Source organism: Cupressus sempervirens, chromosome 4 (genome assembly GCF_028749045.1).
Source record: "Cupressus sempervirens isolate cs-2001-9-10 chromosome 4, ASM2874904v1, whole genome shotgun sequence".
NCBI classification, from domain to species: Eukaryota; Viridiplantae; Streptophyta; class Pinopsida; order Cupressales; family Cupressaceae; genus Cupressus; species Cupressus sempervirens.
Genome location: NC_143121.1, coordinates 177,329,294 through 177,355,172, shown reverse-complemented (window position 1 = coordinate 177,355,172; position 25,879 = coordinate 177,329,294). Strand labels below are relative to the sequence as shown.

At 37.1% G+C, this 25,879-nt stretch overlaps 1 protein-coding gene across 3 annotated transcripts in view; it reads left to right on the top strand.

Moving 5' to 3' along the window:
• Positions 1 to 25,879, top strand: part of LOC149560548 (DEAD-box ATP-dependent RNA helicase 50-like) — a 162,311-nt gene that overhangs the window by 7,601 nt on the left and 128,831 nt on the right. For 2 of the 3 annotated variants that reach the window (XM_089824736.1, XM_089824733.1), the window contains exon 2: positions 22,103 to 22,495. In XM_089824736.1, coding sequence (XP_089680862.1) covers positions 22,142 to 22,495 — 354 coding nt within the window. In that variant the 5' untranslated portion in view covers positions 22,103 to 22,141. The remainder of the gene's footprint in view (positions 1 to 22,102; positions 22,496 to 25,879) is intronic. The other variant, XM_089824734.1, reaches the window with a different exon arrangement.

The following is a 25,879-nucleotide window of genomic DNA, read 5'->3' as shown; positions in this document are numbered from 1 at the left end:
GACCTCCGACTTCCCAATCTCTCCTCAGCTAGTCCTGTATATCAGTGATCTGGGGCTCTAGTACGGGCTGCTCTGGAGCTCTAGGAGGAAATGTGAGAATCATGGGCCTCGAACTCACTGTCCTAGCTTGCTGGGGTGCATGACCAAAATTGTTTCCAACTTGGTCACCTCCATTATGTGTCCCATCCTGATTATTCCCATTCTGATTGTTACCATTCTGATTATTACCATTCTGATTATTTTCTCTACCTACGTTAGCATTCAATCCCATTTGATGAGCCATCATCTGCATCATAAGCTCCAATCTCTGACTCTGTTCTTGTGCTCTCTGCTTTGCTGATCGCTGTCCCTGTGCTAAGGTGTCTAGTAACTGTAAGAATCTTTCCTTTCCTTGATCTGGACTGGCATTCATTTTGTCAAAACATTTTTCTCTCTATCTGGCTAATCCAAATTCCCAATAAGACCTCAACAGGATGGCAGGAAACCGCTCTGATACCACTGTAATAATCCCAATAGGTTATAACTTCTTCAAACAACAAAAATCTTTATACTTCAGTTGTTTGACATTTCGTCAAACACTTTGCAAGCAAGCTCTGATACCACTGTAATGACCCTCCTCAAATCTGCTCTCAAAAAAATGCTGATGAAAGCTCAAGGAATTTCATCAAACAATTCACATGCAAGGGACGTATGACTGATATAGTATTTCAACTGGCTTTAAATGACTCTTTTTCAATTTGCATCAATGAGAATCTTGTGCTAGAAGACTCCAAATTGACTACACAATGGCCTAACATGAGTGTGCTACTAATTTTGACAATATTTAGTGCATATATATGATCTAAGCATGAGAAATGAACACCTACAGCCAACTGACATTTTTACAAACAGTTGTTGGTGTGCAAACTAACTAGTTGATAAATAATGATATTGAATTGCTTAAATGACACCAGCAACTATTATTTTCTTAATTTGCAATGAAATTTCTAATACAATGCTCATGAAATATGGCCAAGACTTTTGGCATTTACATGGATTACAAAATGATAATGCTGGTATAATGCACACTTTCAGCTGAAACTTATAACACCCTAAAAAAACAATACTAATAAAGGAACTTGGTTGTAGATGGTTGTAATAATTTTCTTCAATGCTGCCCCTTCTGCTTTGCTTTTTCGATTTTCTTTTTCGGACTTCTTTTTCGGACTGCTTTTTCAGCCTGCTTTTTCGGACTGCTTTTTCGGCCTACTTTTTCGATTCTGCTTTTTCGGATTGCTTTTTCGTATCTACTTTTTTAGACTGCTACCCTTTTGAATCTCAAGACCATATCTTTCAATGGCGTCAAGATTTCTAGCTTGAAAGGATTTCGTCCTTCAAACTATTGAGACATAATCTCCAGAAAATTTTCCAATTTTTTTGATATTTCCAAGCATACTTAAAAGAAGCTCTTCCATTTCTTTTATAGTGTTCTCACAAGGGCTCCATCCTTCGTTTCTCAATGTGGGATAAAACATAACTCCCTTTATGTAATTTATGTCTTCAATGTGTTATAAAATAAAGGGGACACTTTTAATTTAAATATTTTCCACAAACTATACTCTATGCACTAATAAAGTTAAATATTTAAATTTAACTTTATAAAATAGCTTTATCAATGCATAACAAATCTTATCAGTGATAAACAAGTCTTCTTGTCGATTTTAAACAATTACCATCGACATACCGTTGCCACTGGATGTCCGCCCATGCCCAAGATGACTTACTATAAATAGTAAGTATGCCCAAAGTTGCCTTAAAACCCCTCAGAAAGACCTGCAACTGAAATTCTTTATTTGGCCTCTAAGTCCCTTTAATGTCCTGGTTAGCCTATGGGAGCGTGGGGAAATAGGCTAATGACAACATCATGCTATGAATGCTAAAAAGGGGACATTACATAAAGATGAGAAGTACGAAACTCCATGTGAGGGAAAAAATCTTCCCATAAGAGAAGAAGATGAGAGACCATACTATGTCTTCTCAATGTAGATTCTCTTATAGTGATGTTAGATGCCCGACAACGAATGTTGGAGATGATCCAAGCCCATTGAATAACATTCTTCCCCGTAGAAGAATCAAAACCAAATAATATAAGTTGTCTTCCTATTCTTGAAAATAATACGAGGGAGTAAAACTCAACATGAATTCAAAATAATACAAGGGAATAAAACTCAACATGAATGAAGTCTCTAAACTTTGCTCGAGTGTCCCCGTCTTGACGTTGAAAGATACCGCAATCAAATCTATTCAGGGCCACTTTGATGAAGATGACAATCCAAGATCTAGTGGAAATGAATTAGAACATAATCCAAAGACAATGTTTTCTCCAAATGCTGTTTAAATGTCACCACACCAGTGTGAAACTGTGACGAAATGAATGATGTAGATCAGGGACTAGAGGATTTGAAGATGCCTGCATTATTTTTGAAGAAGATGATGCAATTTCATAGGAGCTATCATCAAGCACAATATGAACATCATCTATAGTGTCCTCCAAGTCTACAAGATAAGACTCATAGAACATACCTAATGCTCATCCTAGCTAGTTGTATCAGGAAGATGATGAATACCCTATTGCTCCAAGCCACTGGAAGCAGTTCAAGAATCAACACTAAGATCTGTAGATGTGACAATAGATGGAGAAGATGGATTATCAATGCATGTCAACTAAATAAACATATCATCCCTTGAGGATGTGTCCACACAAGATGGGGCAACTTTAAGTCTTAGTAGCACTCAAGGAGACATGGACATCAAATGAAGATCCAAGGTCTCCACATAGTTGTTGGATAATGGTCCAAGCAGCGAAGGGCATTCAGTGTGCTCTTTTTGATGTAGAAAATCCTCAAAAATTGTAACACATATTAGTCCATAGGCCTTGCCATTTTTGTTAAACCATGCATTTTTTTGTTCATAGTCATTTGGCTCAAGAATGAGCCCAAGGAGACAGGGCAATGGATCTCGCCCGATGCAGTGATTCTTTATCCCATGTTTCCAAGACAGACAATTCTTTGAAGTTAGCTTGACAACAAAAGGATAGAAACACAACTCTAATGACACAATGAACCTCCAAAAATAAAACTTCATCTGATTTCATGACTACAAGATACTTGAATAACCTCAATTTTTTTCTCAATTACTCTCCTACAACTGAAAATGTAGAATGAAGGGCAGAATTATAGAAGACACAACACAAACTACACCCCCTAGTAGAGACCCTTCAACCCACCCAACATTTATGGCTTTTCATAATTTTTAAATTTTAGTGTGTAGGCAAGTCCAATTGGTATGAAAATGGCACTTTATGATTTTAATGCTGAAACATAGCAAATGGATCGAGCATAAAAAATGAACTACTTAATAAGAGAATAGCACTCAAATTTGAATTGCTAGTCAATCCACTTGAGAGTTATATATTATCTGTGTGGAGTGGCCTCATCATCCATAGTCTATCATCTCCCCTTTGAGGATGAATACATATAAGGCTTGTAGTTTCTTCCACTAAATTGCTATCGTACATTTTCTTGTATCTAGAAGTAGAGAGCTTTGGGTGCATCTATTGATCCAAACCATTCTTCTTCTTAGTATCTTTCTCCAGCTCATCGGCATTGGAATAAGAAGGAATATGGCTATTCCTATTAAGTTAGAATCTAGTTGAGAGGTGAGGGAAATTGCCCAGTTGCTTAACAACGTCTTGAATTCCAATGCCTTCATAAAGATTTCAAGACAAGGAGCTTACAAAGTTTGCAATTATTAAAGTTCCATGTACTAGGCAGAACAGATCCATAGGAGAAACTAGGAGTCTTGAAAGATTCTAAAATCTTTTGTAAAACATTCAAAAGGAAAGCAAACAATAACTAATGAAGGACAAAATTCTCCATAGAGAGTCTGTTATGAAAAAGAGACTCTTGCATGACTGCAGCAAAGAGAAGTGTAAGATAGAGTTAAGATGGAGACCTACTCCTTCTGTCTTGAGCTGGAAGAGTAACAAGGTTGGACATGAGAGTTGAAGACAACTTAAATCTAATAAATGACTAATCCTATTAGGAACATTATAATTCAAACCGTAATCAAGAAATCTAAGATAAATTAAGTCCTAACAAGGGACATTACAAAAACTAGGAACCTATCTTCACCAATTCTTTCTATTAATTTGTGATGGCATTTTATCACGTGAGGTTGAAGTGGGAAAAACATATAGCCCCTTGCTTACTATTTCTATTGATTTGTGATGGAACTTTCTTGTGCAAGGTTGAAGTGGAAGACACCTATAACGCCTTGCTATTAACCCCTAGTTGTGCATATCATGGTTTAAGGATGTCACTTCATGGAAGATAAAAACATTTCCTTTCGGCCTTTCCTACAGGCTTCTTTCTTGGTAGCTGCTCCATTATTTTTGTATGTCTAGCCAAGCTAGACGCATTGCTTTTCTTTTTTTATCTCTTGCCTTAATTACGCCGAAGGCATTTCCTATATGAGCTATTTGAGCTGATTTTTATGATCAACGGTGTACGTTTCGCTTTAGACACGGAGACCATCAAAATCATCCCGGTGATTTGTTTTCACAGAATACGACAAATGCATACTCATAATGGTTCTCTGTCATTCTCGCGTGCTTGACCACTAAAGTCATTTAATGCAATCAGATTTCCACAATCCATGATTTATAATGTTGAGTTTCTGGAATAGATTGTGTAGAGATTTTTCATCAACGTTTCGAATCACACTACGTGATCCATCATCAGGAAGAGAGAGCAAGAGGTGTCAAATTATGTAAGAAGCAGATTTGGCACAGGGTCACAATTTAAGGAGACGAGGAAGAGAGGGACTGCACACACCCCAACGCAAGTCAAAAGAAGTAAAATAACAATAAAGACAAAAAACAAGCACGGGGGAGACAAAACCACCCAAGACACAAAGAGAAAGCACCAAGAGAGACCATTTTAAATGATTTGATGTGTGCATGTTTAGAGGGTGTTTTTAAAGTCTACCCATTAATAATAAAAAGTAATAACAATTTATGAAAATAAATAAATAAATACAAAAATTAAAAAAGACTAAAAAATAATAAAAAGATAAAATAAAAGAAAAAATTTTAAAACATCAGAACAAACACATCTCAATCTATATGTTTATGTAAGTATGCAAGTGGATAATATAAACTAGCGTCCAAATATCACTGAACTCCCATCCTCAATCAGAAATTGAATGAATATATATATATATACTTACGAATAAGCGAGCAATATATATATCGATTAAAAACGAGCAAAACAAAAACAAACATGTGCCACAATGTAACATATATATATATATTTATTTATGTATATATACATATGTATAAATCTATATATATATACATAAATATATATATATATATATATATATATATATATGTATATATATATGTATATATGTATGTATCTATATATATATGTATGTATCTATGTATATATATAAATATATATATATATGAATATATCTATATATATATATATATAATGTGCACACATCACGACTAGAAGAAAACAAACGCAAAAAATAAATGAAAAAATAATAAACAACCCCCATCCACAATCCACGCAAAGAACTAGATACAAATGATACCAAAAAGCAAGAGAATGCAAAACAAATGAAATAAACTAACGTAAAAGTAACAAGGGAATCAACCCCACACGAAGAGACGAAAACAAAAATGACAGGAGATAATGCGGAGGAGAGAGGAAGCATCACCAAAGACACAAAAGAAGAAGTGGCCAACCTGGGGGAAGGGTGCAAGGCACCAGAGGAGAGGAGAGGGGGAGAGAGGACACGAACCGAGGAGAGAGGAGCAGCCAAGCAAGACGGACGGAGAGAGAAAGAGCTGAACCAACACAACGAGGGTGTTACTCCGCAGAAGTCACCAAAGGATGCCACGAGGGGTTGAGAAGCCATCCATCATCACGATTGAGGTTGATGGGGTGGTTAATAATTTCAACTGCTTCTTTAAGCTTCCTCTTAAAATAGTTGTCCTCGTGGGAAATGATTTGCGTGTCCTCCAAACGTATGTGATGCTTGGTCAAGAAGGAATGTTCAGCAAGCGCCGATTTGTAAACCCTATCGTGTCTAATGTCTGCCACATGCTCCTTGATACGGGTGTGGAAGGAGCGGCCTGTTTCGCCAATATAGGGTGTACCACAAGAGCAGACCACTTTGTAAACCCCTGAGTTGGCATACGAATCTATGGGGTCTTTGATTGGTGGGACACGATTCTTGAGCTTGAAGAGGGGCTTGAAAGCAACATGCAAACCATTTTTGGACAGGATCTTGGCAATTTTATGGGAAATGCCTTCCACGAATGGGAGGGAGGCAAACAGAGTACGAGGGGGGGGAAGAGAAGGAGGCGAGGAGGCAATGTGGAGGGACCTAGCTTGGTTTAGGGCCCTAGAAATTTGCCTGGTAGAATAACCATTCAGCCGAAAGACTTGGCGGAGGTGGTTGAGCTCAAGGTTTAGATGATCAACGTTGATGAAACGTTGATGAAAAATCTCTACACACTAAAGTCATTGCCATTTTGCAAATGAAACTGAAGCACAGAGCATAAAGGCACGGTGAAAGCCAGAGCAGTTTATAAAAAATAACAGATTGGAGTAGAAAAACACATTATGCTCAACCAAAGAGCAAATTCTCCAAGTCTCAGCACAAAACCACCATTCCACTATGTTATGATCGCAGATAACGCTGTTCTAGAGCACATACTCAGTTCCAGATTCCAGGTTCCACAACTGGTTGATATCGCTGTTCTAGGCTCCAAATGCTGCTTACTCCAAAGAGCATTACCACCGACAGAAGAGCAGTCACAAGCAAACGTTTTATTTTCTTCCATATGTGCTGTTGTTGCCAAGCTCATCCCACCATTATTCCGCATATTCTCTTCCCAAATCCCACCCAAATCAAAATAAAAAAGAGGTTAAAAAAACACACGCTTACAGTTTTCTTATCTGCTTTGCCTGTGATTTTTAACATCAAAACAAGCAAGCAGCAGCAAATTATGCAAAAACACATTAAAGATAAATAGAATTAGATGTCAAGAAGAATCCACTGTTCACGACTGAGATGAAGATAGATTGATGGGATGGGGAGAAAAATGGATAGAGAAATACGGATAGATAGACAGATAAAATAAGTTATAGAGAGGATGAGAGGGAGAGATTCATTAAGTGACAAATACTTAGTTGAACTTCCATATCTCAACAGTGTACCCATTGCACACTAAACTGCGATTGCTAGTGCAACACTCTTTTATCTGCTCAATTGCCCTTTTTGTTGCTTGCAGATCTGGTTCTTTCCATTCTTGTTGTTATTCTCTTGATGTTGTTTCTTCATCACATTTTCTTGGTTTATGGCAACTTGATTCCCCTTTATTTTTGGTTGTTCCTAACTTGTGGTTGGCATTCTTTTTTAATCCTCTACTTGGGCCTCATTCCCAAGCCAAATGAATATTAATCTGAAAATTCATATCTTTGAGTCTTACTATTCAAGATCAACCAAATAAAATTTACGTTTGAAAGCATATGCACAATATGTGAAGACATGAAGCATACAGAAAACATATAATCTAATGCATGATGACATGAAGCATACACAAAACACATTGTAAAGTTTCTTACCAGATTTCAAATTCATGGCTTGCTGATGCACAATTTTATTGCAGGTATGAACACTGTTGGCAAAGGATAGATTTGCTCCAAAATCTGTAGAAGTTAGTACAAAAATAACAGAGATAATATAATATTCTTGAACTTGAAATATCTTTCGATCGTTTGATGTGCTTGCATTAATTGATTTCGATGCCTTGTTTATTCGGGCAGATCAAGTATACATATCATGTGGAAGGGTGTGGGGGTGAATGCTCATGTCTTCATTCGAGCATTCATCCTCACACCTATTCGGTGTTAACTAATCATGCCTGATTTGTTACAGACTTAACACAAGTCTAATAATGTATTACCAATCATTATGATCTGCAGCCCGATATAAAGTATAGATTGATAGTGATTTAAATATCAAGGGAATCAGAGTAAGTTTCGGAATTAGAATAAGTTTCAATATATATATATATTGGTTTCAACTGTGCATTGATTCACATACAACAATAATACATATGCAGATCACAGTTATTGTCAGACCAAAGCTACATGCTTTAACACTCCCTCTTAGCTAGGGAAGACAAAGTGCATAAATATAAGTTCTCCTTATTTGAAAAATGATATCATCTAGATATATTTAAGAAAATCAAGTCTCATGATATTCTTTCTAGTCATGGTGTGTACACAGATATCAAGTCTCATGATATGTACCATAAGATATCATGGTATATCCATAGATATTATGTCTCATAATATCCACCATGAGTTTGAACATATTGTTCTTCAACAAATATCAAGTCACATGATATCTATCAATATGCTCTTTTAATTATCATGATTTGTCCATGAATATCAAGTCACACAATATTCATCATGATGGTAATCTTAATAATTATAAATGAGATCATGGTATATCCATAGATATTATGTCACATAATATCCACCATGATAAAAATGAACATACTAATCCTCTACAAATATCACATCACATGATATTTATCAACATGTTCTTTTGACTATCATGATTTGTCCATGAATATCAAGTCACATGATATTCATCATGATAGTAATCTAATAATTATAAAGTCATCACCTTATAATATTAGAGTCAACATTTCATTATAAAAGATTGTCACCTTTTAATAATGTACATGGGTAGGCCCATAAATCATAGAGTCACACATATGGCAAAAGAGTTTACACTTTAAACATCTTTAATAATACAAATTTACAAAGTTGAGACTCAATCTTATAAACTTACATTTCAACCATACCAAGTTTCTTTTTGAAATGATCAACCTTCACTTTAGGAAGAGCCTTGTTGAGAATGTCAGCTGTTTGATCACTTGTATTAATATATTTCAACTGAATAACTCTTCTTTCCACCATGTCGCTTATGTAGTGGTAAGGAATTTCTATATGCTTGGATCTATCATGAAATACCAGATTCACAGATAACTTGATACAACTTTGGTTATCACAGTGAATAGTGGTAGGTTTCAGAGGCTCATAGAATAAGCTAGAAACCAATTTTCGAAGCCACACTACTTCTCTTGCTCCCATTGCTGCTGCAATATACTCTGTCTCAGTAGAACTCTGAGCAACTGAAGCTTGCTTCCTGTAGATCCATGAGATCATAGCTGATCCTATGCTGAAATAACATCCTAATGTGCTGTTTCGGTCTTTTACACTTCCGGCCCAATCATAATCAGTATATCCACGTAACTCCAAGTTGGTATTCTCATCTTTAAGTTCATACCATACCTTAATATATGCTTCAAAGCAACAAGATGAATTTCACAAGGTTCATAGATGAACTGACTTAATGCATTCATAGCATAGCAGATATCAGGTCGAGTATTCACAAGATACATCATAGACCCAATTATCTGACTATATAAAGTGGAATCAACTAGTTTGGATTCAGCGCTTGCTTCATTTAGCTTGTGTAAGTTGATTTCCATAGGTGTTAGACATAGGTCGACAGTTCCACATTCCAAATCTTCTTAGAATATCGATAGTAAACTTCTTTTGATGTAGGAAGATGTTCCCACATTTCTGACGAACTTCCAATCCAAGGAAGTAACGAAGAATCCCTAAGTCCTTCATGTCAAATTCAAAAGTCAATTCTTTCTTACACTGACTAATGAGATGGTCTTCTCTTGTTCAAAAGGTGATCAACATAAAGAATTAGGATCAACATATCACCTTATCATCCAATCTTAGATGATATGCCACATATTCTTCAGTGATAATGTAGCTTGTCTAGAAACCATCTCCACGGTCTACTTCCATGAATCACTATGATCAAAGTTACCAAAGATCCACTTGGCAGATCTTTTAACAACTCCCTTTGTTTTGATCACAACATTATTCATGGTAGTTATTTTTCATACACAAATTTACTTGTTTGATTCCATAGTAACATGAGTGAATGTAATAAGCTTTGGATTTATCCCTAGGCTTGGTGACACCAAACATTCATGATAATGTGGCTTCTATTTTAAGCTCCAAGTACATGCATCAAGCTCTTGACCTTGTCGTCCATGGTTTCCTTTAATAGATTATTAAACTCCCTCTGAATCTGATTTCCATCTTAAATTCAGCTTCATAGCTTGAAGTATTAAGTTTTCTTTTCCTTGAATGCAATTTCTTATGCTTCTTGATCCATCTTGAAGACATTGATAAAACTAAACTATCTCAAAGGGAAATGTTAATCATAGAAGCATACAAGATTTGTCATCCCAATGTTATAGCATTAACTAATGAACATTATTCAAGGGTATGAAATAATTTTCTCTTATGTTAGCATATCATAATCCTAGTCTAGAACTGGGTCACAAGACTGTAGTAAGATTATTTCCTTTGCTATCTTGCTGGTTCCAAGCAAAACACGAAGAATTTCACAACCATGTATTATGTATCTACTTCTTGATTGCTAAAGTTTCCTTGTCAATAGAGAAGTCATCTAGACATGATCTTCTTCCTTTGGATCAATATAATCCTTGATAGTCAATTAAAATAGATCCTTTATTTGCTCCCTAATAAGAGGAATCTGAAGCTCAGAGAGTATGCATCTATCATGACTTAGGTGGTAGCATCATGGTCTACTCCCTCTGAGCCAATATTACCAAGTTCCTCAGAAGTCATTGAAGCAAGTCCTCTAGCTGCCCTCTTATGGAAGCATATCTAGCTTCAAGAATTCAATTGGGTCTGAATTTTGTCCAACGATTCATGATGAACCATCATTCTCTACTATTGCTACAGAGAGTGTCTTTTACCTAGGCATCGTGATCAATGTCTAAAGTTTCATGTGAATCTGTAACCTTATACATTTTGTCCCAAAAACATCATTTAGGTGCCAATCCTCTGATTGACTAACTTATTGGCTTTGAATTTTGTCCAATGATTCATGAATCATCATCATTCTCTACTACTGTTACAGAGAGTGTCTCTTACCTAGGCAAATTGTTCAATGTCTAAAGTTTCATGTGAATCTGTAACCTTATACATTTTGTCCCAAAAACATCATTTAGGTGCCAATCCTTTGATTCACTAACTTCCATAGATCATACATTACTATAGTATTTGGCATATATTCAACCTTCCAAATTAAGAATATCATGCAATGAGTGGAAGATGTGTTCAACGATATCATATGTTTGGAAATTCACTAGAGCCTTACAGGAAGCTCATATCTTCTGGTAATGTTCAATTTCAACACGAAGTAGTCACACTTTATAATGCATAGACTCATTAGGATATAACTTCAACTTTCCACAAAAATTAAGATGAATCCTACCATCTCTAATGTATGCATACTATAGACAACTATTATGGCATTTGATATTCCAATCAGTATCGTAGTTCTTGAAATTCCATTCTATCCAACTTCGACTAGATAATTAGTTATTCCTCTATTCTGTGCACAGTAGAAGGCAAAGGAAAAGACGGTTGTAGAACTTGACAACACTCATGATGGTCCTTGGTGATTGTCAACACAACCATAATACAGAGCACGTGATAGCAACTTCTATCAGTTGTATGATCTCTGCTTGGATTCTTGCCACATGAAATTGGAAGTACTGCCAAAAGATATATTCAAACACAGGATGAATGTCTCTTTACTATCCCTTGATTATAATTAAAACAGGAACTTCTATGCACTAGTAGCATGACAATCAACTATGATTATCTTCCAATCATAGATTGGTGAATAACCTATATTCCCAACTATGCATTAAATATATATCACTTCTCATCTTTGCAAATAAAAATTATATTGCAAGACAATTTCTAACTGCGAATGACAGGTTAAACTCAGATTTTTTAGGGTTGAATATATTTCTTGATTATAGAGTATCAACGACATCACATCTGTATATTTGCCCATGAATACATTGCCATCACATCTCCATGAGTTTAATATATTCACATTTGTAGGCAACATGCAATATGTACATACTCTATCATAGATATAATGTTGAAGCATGTATATTTTTCTTGCTGTTGATAAAGTCCATTTGTGAATCCGGTGAGGAAGAGTTTGTTGTCGGTAAATTTTATATTGTAGTTGACGGGTAGAATTGTATCCGAAAGGGCACGTGACGGTTGAGTCACCCCTTCGAGAAAATATATGTACACCATCCGGAAGGGACTTTGGAGCATCACGATAATCATGAAAATCATTGTAATCATGTGAATCATATTGTAAGCATTGGAGTGCATATTGCGTATATGAATAAAGTATCAGTACTGTGTTATATCATACTGTACTACATGCGTTAAGTATCCTTTTACCTGTATGGTAAGCATTTGGCGCCGTTGCCAGTCAAACCTAGAATGAAGGAAGTATTATGAAGATTAATGCCGAATTTGCTTAACAAGGATAGGAATAAGATAAAAGATAAGGATAAAATACGCACAACACAAGCAGTTTTAATTTTAGCACAACAGGTGGAGCACAGACAGAAGCTTCGGCAAATTGCTGATGGGCACCGAGTGGGTAAAGGAGCACAGACGGAGGGAGTGCATTCACCTATTAGACCGAGGAGTGCCAAGGAATTGCTAGAAGAGACTTGACAACGATTGAATTTGGTGAAAGACACAAGGGAGGAGTTCCTTAACTTGTATACGCCAAGGGTAGAAAATCCGAATAGAAGGGAAGTAACTTGCACGGCTTGAAGTGCCGAAGGAGCACGAGTGTGGAGTGAACTCTTCGTTCCCGATACAGTTGACGAATGGATACTGGGAGAGAATCGAACGACTTCGCTTGAGGAAGATCTTTTCTAATCAGGTAATACGGTTGTTAGAAGTAGGATGGCTGTCCGAAGCAATGCGGTTGTACAGAACAACATGGGTGTGCAAAACAATGCGGATGCTCAAGATAGCGTGGGTATGCAGCAAGTACCTCAAAATCAAAAGAAAGTAGTAATGGTAGGATCAAAGGAGAAGTTGTCAAAGTTTAATGGTGACGGGACGACAGATCTGATCAGACACTGCAAGACGTGTGAAACAATATGGACGAAAAATGGTGTCACCAACGAGGATGCTTGGATTTGTCAATTTCCAGCAACCTTGTGGGGTGTGGCAATTGATTGGTTTGCAAACATGGATCCGCAGAAATTGACTGCATGTACAGAAGTCAGAGAGGAGTTCATAGTAGAGTTTTGACTGCTACAGGATGATAAGGAAATTGTAGCAGAAATATACAACATAAAGCAAGGAAATAATGAAACGATCTATGCCTATGCAAGATGACTGAAAGAGTTGGTGGGGAAGATGAAGAGCCAACCGGTTGAAGGATTGAAAAAATGATGGTTTGCGGAGAGGCTACAATTGGATTTGAAAAAGAAAATTAAGATTGTGCCTCCAGCATTGTACACAGATGCGTATAATAGGGCGATGGATCTAGAAAGCGAACAAAAAACAAACAAGAAGAAGCACAAATCGTCGGATTCAGACGATTCATTCTCCGAAAGTAGCAGCAGTGATCAAGAATCAAGCAAGAAAGTCCGAGCGTTACAGAAGGATATGCTATGAATGATGAAAGAATTCAAAAGTTTGAAAAAGAATCCAGACTTGGTGAAGGGAGAATTGTGATGTACAGACTGTAAAAAGAAAGGCCACATAAAGAGTTCATGTCCGAAGAAACAATTCTGTGATATCTGTCAGGTTGCAGGACATTCCATAAAGGAGTGCTTGTTAAATATAAAGTCACAAGGACACCAACAAGTATTACTGACACAAGAAGTATTCGTCGCAACAAACACAAACCATGATGCAACCTCAGGAGGTTATCGCAACAATAACTGGTGCGAAAGGGGTGGAAATAATAATAACAATAATAATAATGGAGGCCGGGGTCGGATTCAATACGACGTGAGTGGACAACCAATGATACAATGCTGTGCGTGCAACCTGTAGGGGCACTTTGCCAGAGATTGTACTATGAAGGAGACGCCGCAGCTCTTATGCAGATGGTGTGGTCTAGGAGATCACGATGATTCAAAATGCCTGAAGCAGGGGGTAAATTTGCTAAGTATCGAAGCATGTGATGAGAAGGTATTAGCCATTACACATGAGCAAGCTAAGAAGGCAAAATACCCTGATGCAGAAGAAGAAAAGGAGAGGTTATAGAAAGCACGAACAGAGTTGGAAAGACAGATGAAAACAAGAAAGTTGCAAGTAAAAGACATTGTCGATACCTCGAAAAGGAACTTAGCTGAACAAAACATGATAAGACAGGTAATGCAAATAGAAGTCCCTATTAAATTAAATGATTTTCTTCTCACAATGCCACAGTTATGGACAACCATTTTGAATATGACACTGATTTTAAAAGCGAAGGAGGAAACAGAAAGGGAAGCTAGTGGACCGATGACAGTAGACCAAATGCTATTGGCACTCACGATAGGAAGGCATTCGATAGTAGTCGAGATGGGCATTCTGGGAACTATACTTACAGACACAATTGTGGACGGAGGGTCAGGCGTGAATGTGTTACCAAAAGATATATGGAAAAAGTTAGAACAACCTACGCTATGGCCACCTACATTCCAGTTGCTCACGGTGGATCAGCACGGGATCAAACTATTGGGAATCTTGATGGCACAGCTGGTAACTATTAGAACGCAACCATTTTTATTGGATTTCGTTGTCATTCCATTGAAAAGAAAAGGGTATGATGCTATCCTTGGATGGGGTTGGTTGGTGCAAGCAAAAGTAAAACATGACTGAAAACGAAATACCCTATCTATGGAACGTGGAGGCAGAAGATTCATAATCAACCTACACACATAGATGGTATGTGAGGAGGCAGCATTGTTAGATTTCGAAGGTGAAGGTGAAGGTGAAGGTGAAGGTGATGATGAAGGAAAGTAAAGAATGGAACCGGATGGAGTATTGAGATTAGGAAGGTCGAATGATGACAACCTAGACTCAGTGAATGGCCTTTTCCACTGGCAGATGGAGGATTACAAGCTCTTTCCAAGTTGTAATATGTTAAGGATCGATGAAAGTGAGAAAGGAGAGGAAAATGAATGTTTGAAGGAATACAGAGAAGTGGAAGAAGGAAAGGCAATTACGGTTGAAGCTGAAGGGAAGAACATACAGTATAAACCTAGAAAAAGGAAAGATTCCACCGTACTATACATGGTGAACAGATCGTGCAGAAAGAAAATGTTACACCGCATCATGGATTTAGTAGAAAGGTATTGGCGGCAAGGAAAACACATCATACGGTCTGCATAGGAAACAAAGAGGAAGGGCTTAATAAAAACTTTAGCAATACGGAGTGAAGGTTCTAAAATCAAAAATACAATTATTGGCGGCAAGGAGTGGCAGCCGACAGAATTCATGTTACCAAGTTCGAGGATTGCGATTGAAAACAAGCTTGGAGATATGGAAAGTCTGAAGAAGGGATGGTATAATTTAAATAAATGTGATGAGCGACGATTGCAGGCACAATGGGCCACGAAGGTTACATAGAACATGCATAAGGCATGGCACGACAAGCACTTGAAGTTGAACATATTTCAATCAGGACAACTAGTGCTAGAGTATAATGGGAGCAACGAGATTGGACTAGGCAAATTTAAAATAAAGTGGGTTGGGCCATATAAAATCCGTGAAGTGGGTGATAACAGAGCAATAAAATTATGGATACTCGACCTGAAGGAAGTAGCCGATGTAGTGAATGGGTTGAAGTTGAAAGTCTATCATTAAAGAAATAATGAACCTCTGTGGACGAGCAACTGGAAGATAGTCTAAAAATAATAAATATTGGTGTATATATGTAAAATAAAGTGTAAAATAGAATATTAAATTTTTTAGAAGTAAGCTGAAGAAAAGAGATAAATATTAATGTGTAATGAGGAAATATGGACTCAGAGCGTACGGTCTTGAGAACATTTAAAGCACAAAAGGAACATAAGCTCATCGTACGGACAATTAAAATTGTGAAGAGGTATTGTAGGGCTAGCTGAGAACGTGGATAGGAGAACAGCACTATACGACACTTGGAGCACAGTGGACAATGAGAGAAGACACATTGAAGTACATTGCAAAAGATACTATGATACCATATGGCCTTCTGTACGGCAAGAAGACAAGCAAAAGGAGAAACTATCGTACGGTGTACGGAGGAGCAACTAGAAGAAAAGCAAGGTGCCCCGTACAGTTGTACGACCATATTGCTCAAGTGAAATCCAATTCAAGCATTGCCGTATGGATAACGAAACTCACTCCAGGCCTAGGAAGAATGTCGTACGGTCTGTACTGAAGCACTAGAAGGAGCATTGATTACATTGAGTTGTAATGAGGAAAGCACCATATGGTCACATAGTAGAACCCGTACGGACGTTGGGGTACCTTGACTGTACTAGAAACTTGTACAGACGTTGGGGAACCTTGATCATACGACCATGAAGGAACTTGTACGGACATAGGAGAGACACCATATATAGATGAATACCATACGACATTCTGAATGATAGAGACCGTACGAATAGCAAAGCAGATCGTATGAATAACAAAAATGAGCTTAAACCGTATGACAAAAGGAAGTGCCGTTGCCAACAGATAGAGCCGATACTCGATGGCCAACATGTATGACAGTGATAATAGGTGAAGTTCGTACAGTCAATGATAACAAGTGAAGTCTGGACGACCTTCATAAAGAGGAAATTGGATACTGTACGACTTCCTAAAACAATGTATGACTTGGAGGCATAGAGGTAGCAGTAAGATGTGAAAGTACAGCCTTACGAACAAGTATAGTTGGTGAAAGGATGAGCTATATCAGCTGGATAGGAGCTGTAGGAAGTAAGGACCGTACTTGATAGAGGAATAGGCGCCAAGGCAAGAGAGGGATTTCGAAACAATATTGTACAAAGTTAAGTTGTGATATAATGAAAGGGATTAAAGAAGCTGCACTGACAGAGGTGCAGTAATAAAGTTACCCTTTGGAGGTCGTACTAGAGCATTCAAGAAGGAGCCCTACTCTTCAGGAAGCGGAGCCATTAAAAAAAAAAGATGACAAATCAAAACAGTTCATAATGAATAATGTATGATATCTAAGGGAAGGGAAAGACATAAATAGGTAGTAAAACATAAGCGGTTGGCAGAAAGAGTATGGGATTGGAAGAAAATCACAAAAATGGTGTTGGAGCTGCTGCAGGTATAGAGTGTCTATGTGCCAAAGGTGGAGAGAGCATTGGAGCAAGCCTTTCAAAAGGGATGCTACGCTTTGAGGCACTCAGAGTAGGTGTTGGTTGGACTTGAGGCTATCTTGATGGATGCATAGAGAGCTCGGGAGGAGCTAACCATCCAGTTGGAGGCAGTAGAGCAACACTTGGCTCAGTGTATCCAGGAGTTGGAAGCAGAGAAGGCAGCACGGGTGGCTATCAAGGTCAGCTTGGCTAAGGAGACACTATTGTGTTGGTAGAGGCTATATATGCAACGTGTTTTGGAGACTAGTTTGGTGTAGGCACGAGAGGAATGTGAATGTGATGCGACGGAAAAAGATCTATTCTATTTTGTCAATTTGTCTCGAATATTTTGTAATTTTCGTCCAGAGATGACTTTACTTTTTTGGGGGGGGGGGGGGGGATGATGTCGGTAAATTCTATGTTGTAGCCGACGGGTAGAATTGTATCTGAAAGGGCACATGACAGTTGTGTCATCCCTTCGGGAAAGTATATGTACACCATCCGGAAGGGACTTTGGAGCATCATGATAATCATGAAAATCATTGTAATCATGTGAATCATATTGTAAGCATTGGAGTGCATATTGCGTAAATGAATAAAGTATCAGTTCTGTGTTATATCTTACTATACTACATGCATTAAGTATCCTTTTACCTGTACAGTAAACAAAGTTTCAGTGGTTATTCACCCTTCAAAACCAACTGAAGAAAGCATCAAGCATGGATCATTGATTGAAGTCATGAACACACACAAGTAATGAAAAAATATATTGAAGATGACTCAATAAGGTTGTAATAATATTTTCAAAGGCTTGGAGTATATGTGTTAGTGGCTTTATGTATAACGGCAGGAACTATATCAAAACAAATACCTTCAAACACATATGGTATCTGGAAAGCTTCTTAGACTATTCACATATCCATCTAAACTTGTAAGGTGGTGTTCGAATCTTAATTTGTTTGTCATCTTGAAGAGTAATGAGAGTCTGAAATTTAATGTGAAATCTAATCTGTTAAACTTAATGAGATCTCTCCTTAACAAGGCTCTGATACCATGTAAAGTTTCTTACTAGATTTCAAATTTGTGGCTTGCTAATGCACAATTTTATTGCAGGTATGGACACTTGTTAGAAATGGAAAAAGAAATCTGTAAATAAGCAATACCAGGAAAGAATCTAAGTGAGTAAATGCATGAAAGGATATTACCATAAAATAGGAGAGAGAAAGCTTCAAGCTCCAACACCATGAGACAAGATATTTGGAAACGGGAAAGCAAAGAAAATCCCTTGTGACATTATGAATGAGGCATGAAAAGCCTAAGAAGGAAGAGAGAGAGAGCAAGAGAGCAATGGCTCATACAATATTTGAGAAGAGGAAGAAACCTCATTGTTAAATGAGAGAAGAGGGTCATCTCTTAAATAGAGATGAGAGAGAGGAGTTAGAATGTAACTCCCATGTCTATGAATGCCACCATTCATAAGTGTGTGAGGCCAAGTGTGAGATTCCTCTTAAGGAGGAATAATCTAAAATTAGAAATTACAATATATATTTGTCCTCACATATTCCACTAGATGACAAAATAAGATGTAGTGGAAAAAGGACAAAAAAGAAATATATTAGGATACCTTGGCTTATATCCTAATATATTATAATAATAAAGAAAGGAGTTCTAACCTTGGTTTATAAACACACCAAGGAAAGATTACAACTTCTAACAACACTGTTGACAAAGGATAGATTTGCTCTAGAATTTGTACAAGTTAGTATAGAAATAACAGAGATAATATAATATTCTTGAACTCGAAATGTCCTTCAATCCTTTGATGTGCTTGCATTAATTGATTTCGATGCCTTGTTTATTCGTGCAGATCAAGTATACATATCATGTGGAAGGGTGTGTGGGTGAATGGTCATGTCTCCGAATGGAGACATGAATATTCATCGTCACACTTGTTCGGTGTTAACTAATCATGCCCGATTCATTACAGACTTAACACAAGTCTAATAATGTATTACCAATCATTATGATCTACAACCCGATATAAAGTATAGATTCAATAGTGATCTAAATATCAAAGGAATCAGAATAAGTTTCGATCATGCCTTAAATGATCTCAGAAACTATATATATGATCATCGGATTCAACTGTGCATTGATTGACCTACAGCAATAATACATATGTAGATCATAGTTATTGTCAGACCAAAGCTACATGCTTTAACACATAATCTAATACACAATGGCATGAAGCATACACATAATACACACATTGTTAGGTTCATTCATTTATAATATGTATGATCAATTCTTTATGTATATATTTGTTTTCATCAGAATGGTTCTACATTTTATCTTTTAACTCTGCAGGATGTGATGATAATGCTCTAATACTGCTTGTAATCGCCCCTTTAGGGACTTCACTTAATTTATCTTAAATATCTTGGTTAGGGTTTTTATTGTAATGTCCTTAGTAGGATTAGTTATTCATCTCATTAAATTTAAGTTATCTTTAACGTTCATGTTGAACCTTATTACTATTCTAGCTCAAGACGGAAGGAGTAGGTGTTAACCAAGTTGCCTAGATACCAACTCTGCAATGGATTCCCTCAAAGTCCACAGCTCCAAGCCCTTAAGCCTTTCTTGGGATGATGCCCACAAGGCACTCGGGGTCACTGATCCCCACCCTATCTTGGGATAAAGATGCTTTGCTTGGATTTATATAAGCCCCTTCTTGGAAACAATACAACTTCCCTTCTATAAGTCAACAGCAACAGGATTTTTGGATATATATAAGTTTATCAATTTGTGATGAATATATTTATTTTGTACAGATGACTATATATAATTCTGATTTCGTATTTTTTTTAGATCGGTATTTCTCATGAGTACATTACAACATTAACTGTTGTTAAACAGTGCTTGTGAGCATTAGAAATAATTCATTTCCTTTGATAATTATCATTCTGTTTCCTTTATATTCAGTGACATAACTCCCCCTTCCTTTATGATGAGGACTCTACTTATAATCTGCTATTCTTCCACAGAATAGCAAATATGATATATATTAACTAAGAAATGTCCACTGGTGAGAGGAATGCTTTTAATCTTTATTAAATATCCCAGACACCGAAATGTTGCATCTTATGGAGAATATATGTGTTATTTGATAATGACTAATTAATAATACTTTACTTTGTTAATTAAATATATAACTAAATTAATATTTATTATGCTTATATTCTTATTAATAGATTGTTAATTTTTTTTAATAGGCAATGGGCTGAAGCTTAGATTAGTTATTATTATATTTGTTGAGATTGATTATTATTATGTATTAAGCTCGAGTAGACTCGAACCTAAGACCTCCCAGTTGGGTGGCTCACAATTTACTGTTGTTTGTAGGCTCTTGGCTTGATAATTATTTATTTTAATGATCAATATATAAATCATTATTTATTTTATAAAATGTTTCTTTTGCAGTTTATTAAAATTATTTATTACAAGACTCTAGGATGGGGACATCACAGTTTTTGTCTTTCTAGTTGCTGTCTATTGTAAACAATCTATTTCTTTTATTAACAGCAAGCTGAAAAATTAAATCTGTAATGTTTATCTTGTTTAAATTGCTTCCTTTTTGCTTTAAATTTTTGCTTTTTGGCAAATATTTACATTGCACTTTTGTATTAGTGTTCTCTAATCATCTGCATAAAGCTTCGTGCTTGTTTGAGGAATTTAGTAGCCAACAAGTTAACTGAATACAAATTCTGTCTCAATGAGAAAAAAAATGTGATATATGTAGCTTCAATCTAATATTTTGACCATAGATGTTGAAAATAGATGGAAGAAAAACAACATAAGAAATGCAAGAATTTAAATGTACACCTCAGGCTATCTCTATTCTTAGGTTGATTTTTGACAAGTGTCTAGGTTCAACGAATCTAGACAAGGCTTAGCCAAACTTATGAAGGTGATATTTGTCAGTGATGGTGTTTTTAGAGTATGATCCACTTAAACAAGTTCAAGGTCTAGGATTGAATGGGCAAGGATAAAGACAAATTGGAAATTTGTGAAATTAGTTAATTAATTAGTATATATTTATTTAATTAATGACATAGGATAATTTTGATTTTTTGGTCAAATGCCCAGTGCCCATTGCATTAATCACGTAACGTTACAAATCATCAGCTGGATTCCTAACATGGAGGATTGGATAAATAATTGAATAAATAATAAATCCTTTTTTGATTAAGGGTATTAGTGTAGGATAGAAATAAACTTGGGATTGACTAAATAAATAAATATATTTTTTTATCTAAGTACTGGGTTATGGTAGGTTAAAATTAGGCATGGCTAGGTAAGGGACAATTTTAGGTGCCTACAATTATTTTGTCTTATGTCACTCAGATAGGTTTGAAATATCACAGTATTGTGTGAAGCATGCTACATTTTGATTGCTCATAGCTACAACTGCAAATAAGATTTAGACCTAGTGAAAATACTTTGTATTTTGTCTTTAATTTAATTCAGTTTTCATATTTCATGTTGATGGCTCTATAACGAAGCATATCCTTACTTATTAGGTATCAAGTTGGTGTTTATAAAGAGAATAATGAATACAGGCATACAGTAGTCGAAAGGGTTGCAATTTCTTTAGTAAAGTTTTCAGATCTTGGACTTGCCTCTGTGACTTCCATAGCATCCTGATGTCTTCTCGTGTCTTTGCCTAAGGTTACAGGTGATATTTATGCTACAGAACCTAAGCATGAAATGCACAGATGGAGTAAAAGAGGTGTGGAAACTCAAACTATTCAGAGAGGAGGAAAAAATTTCAAGGAGAGCACAAGTAATAAAATGAAACCCTGGTTTAAAAGAGAAGGTATGAACGTTGCTGTCACTGGCAAAGATATTTCAGAAACCAAAAATAACCGTCGGGGGTGGGGGAAATTTGTTGAGTATCCACCACAGGGTGAGGCCAAAACATTGAATGCATCAAAGGAAGAGTCTGAGTTTGGTTCTTCTGGCGATTTTTTTAGCTTGAGAACCTTCAAAGATCTTGGCGCTAGTGAGGATATGCTTCAAGCCCTCAAGGCCCAAGGCATTTCACGTCCTTCACACATTCAGGTTTGTATTCATTTGCTTATTTTCTTGATGTTATTGACATCTACCTATTAAGAGCATGCATTGTGAGTGATGTTTTTGTTTCTGGTTATTAATGCACATTTACAAGTCAAGTTTGGTCTTGTAATTTATTGTTTTTGTTGCTGTGGAGTTTTTCTGGTAGCATTGGGTTTTTGGTTCTCAGCTATATGTATTCCTTGGCATTCAGCTATTGTGGCTGTTGTATTGAGTCGTCATTTATGGTGTTGTTCAGATTCAGTGTCTACAGCGGATGATACTTAAGTGTCTATTGAGTATGATTACAACTATATATGTAGCTATTGTGCAGAGTATTGAGCCTAGCATGAGTATTCTCTGGGTGATAATTGTGCGATCAGCATTGTGTGAACACATTCATTCTTCTGTTTGCTAAGGATAGCATCATTATTCTGTGAGAGCCAATATTGTTGTTAAGAGAAAGATAGTGCAGCATTCATAAATGCTGAGCAGTCTTAGTAGTTTGAATATTGTATTGAGACTGTGATATTTTGTGGTGTGGCTGGGTTTTTCCCTCGAGGAGGGTTTTCCAAGGATAAATTGTTGTGTCTTGGTATTTATTATTTTGTTTTTTCTGTTATCTTCAATTCTGGTATAAAACATTAGCAATTTTAAAATTGGTCGTATAGAAGTTGTGTGATCTTTTTTGTGAGATAATCCTTGCCTTGACTTGACCAACTATTCCTTTCTTGATAGTGATCCATATTAGCTAATCAAACTAAAAACATCCTTATCCTGTCACTCCTGGACCATACAATGTTCTTGATATTGTTTTTTCATTTCAGTAATGGGATGGGATTAGTAAAAGTCAATGGAATATAAGTAAACTTGGGTGCAACATGTGGACACAAGTGTAGCACGGAAACATGTATGTACAAATATGATATGAAGTTGAATTTAATGATCATGCAAATTTATTTAAGAAGCTCAATAGAGCAAAACTGATACAGCCACAAGAGGATATAGGGCACTGTGAAAAGCATAGCCTGGGGAAAATATAGGAACGTAATGAAACCATACAATAACAATGGAAAACTATACAGAGACTCCAAGAGGCCAAGATGCACACCATTCAAAACAAGGATATGAATGGCAAAAGGCATGGAAATAAAAATTAGGGCAATCAGGGTAAAACAAGCATAAAATTCAGGGTTTTGATTTGCTAGAAACTAAAGGGTGATCTTGCAAGAGCATCAACACTATTCTTAGTCTTATCTCAGGGAGACTTATCTTGCTATTCAGTCATAGTCAAGTAGATGAGAGAGGGCTGTTTACCGTACAGGGTAAAAGAATACTTAACGCATGTAGTATAGCAAGATATAACACATAATAGATAATTTATTCATATATGCAATATGTGCTCAATGCTTACAATCCGATTACAATGATAATGATCCAAAGTCCATTCCGGACGGTGTACATATACCTTGCCGAAGGGGTGACTCAACTGTCACGTGCCCTTTTGGATACTATTCTACCCGTTGGCTACAATATAGATTTTTACCGACAACATCAAACCCCCCCAAAAGAAAAGTCATCTCCGGATGACAATACAACAAAACTAAAAAGTAAACAACTAATTACATCGATGTATAGATAACTAAACAGGATGCGTCCTTGGCATAGTGGCCGTCCGTGACCCTAGTTCGTTCAGTTTTGCCCGCAGCTTGTAGTCTTGCTCCTTGTTGACTTTCGATTCTGCTTCCGCCTCCATCTGAAGCTCTAAAATTGACTGCATCATCTTGCATCTCTCCCAGCTCTTTCTCCTTCTCATCTGCTACTCTCTCCTTCTTTGTTTGTATCTGTTCCTTCTCTATTGTCAATTTATGTAGCTGACTCTGTCTGTCTAACAAGGCTGCCCTCTCGGATTCCTAGGCTGCCCTCTCTGTGTCTAGCTTGGCAGCTGACTCCTTCTGAGCTCTCTCAGCTACTACCAGGTCTTCCTGGCTCCTTCGAAGGGTGTAATACGCATCTATAACAAGATAGATCTTTTTCCGTCACATCACATTCACATTCCTCCCATGCCTGTACCAAACTGGTCTCTAAAAACATGTTGCATCTGTAGCCTTTGCTGACACAATACTGTCTCCCTAGCCAAGCTGACCTTGATAGCCACCCGTGCCGCCTTCTCTACTTCCAACGCCTGGGTACACTGAACCAAGTGTCGCTCTACTGCCTTTAACTGGATGATTAGCTCCTCCCGAGCTCTCTATGCATCCACCAATACAGCCTCAAGTCTAGTCAACACCTACTCCGAGTGCCTCAAAGCGTAGCATCCTTTTTGAAAGGCTTGCTCCAGTGCTCTCTCCACCTCTGGCATACAAACACTCCATGCTTGCAGTAGTAGCTCCAGGTCTCATCAACTGGTCACACTTCACATGATTGATAACTGCACTAACTGGGGGGTCTAGGGGGCATCTCCCTCAGTGGGGTCGAGGGGTAGCGCCCCTGTAGGGTCTTGGGGTAGAGCCCCAAGTGCATTCCCTATCGCGATACAGGGCGGGGTCGAGGGACAACGCTCTCGCCGCCAAGGCCAAATTAGCACGCTCAAACCCACCCAAAGGTCCATGGAACACACCATTTTTGTGATTTTCTTCCAATCCTATACTCTTCCTGCCAACTGCTTATGTTTTACTACCTGTTTATGTCTTTTCCTTCCCTTTGGTATCATATGTTATTCATTGTGAAGTGTTTTGATATGTCGTCTTTTTTTTTTAAATTTTATTTACGGTTCCTGCTTCCTGAAGAGTACAGCTTCCACTTCTTCCTTTAAAAATGCCATATAGTGAATAATCACTTGTAATGCTCTGTGATAGTTGTACGACAATTGTCTTTTATACTAGCTTACCATATGGTTGGTCTTTTCCTGTTGCCGTACAATTACTTTCTTTCTCTGCATGTTCGTACAACCCTTTACCAGCATTCAACATGCCTTACGGTCCTTCAAAATGCCGCCATTCAAAATGTCATATGGTGCTTCAAAATGCCATACGTCTCTCTATTGTTACACTTTGCCGTTTTAGTGCCTTGCTCCTCTCTTCCGTATGGGCCGTACACCATACAGTGCTTCACCTTCTTTCGTACAGCCGTACGGTTATTGCTTTGTCTGTATGGTTCTTCCCTCGAGCCGTACGGTCAAGCCTAAACAAAACTTGTCTCTGCAAGCTGTATAGCGAATTATTCCTTCCTACTGGCCGTACGGTTCCAATTCTCTGGCTTCTTCTTTGCCTCCTTGCTCGTTGTACATGATGGATTTTTCTTCAGATACTCTTTGTACAATGATTGTTTTAGTAATTTATGTCTTGCTAGGCCGTACGACTCCGCTTTGTTGTGATCGTACCCCCTTTTATT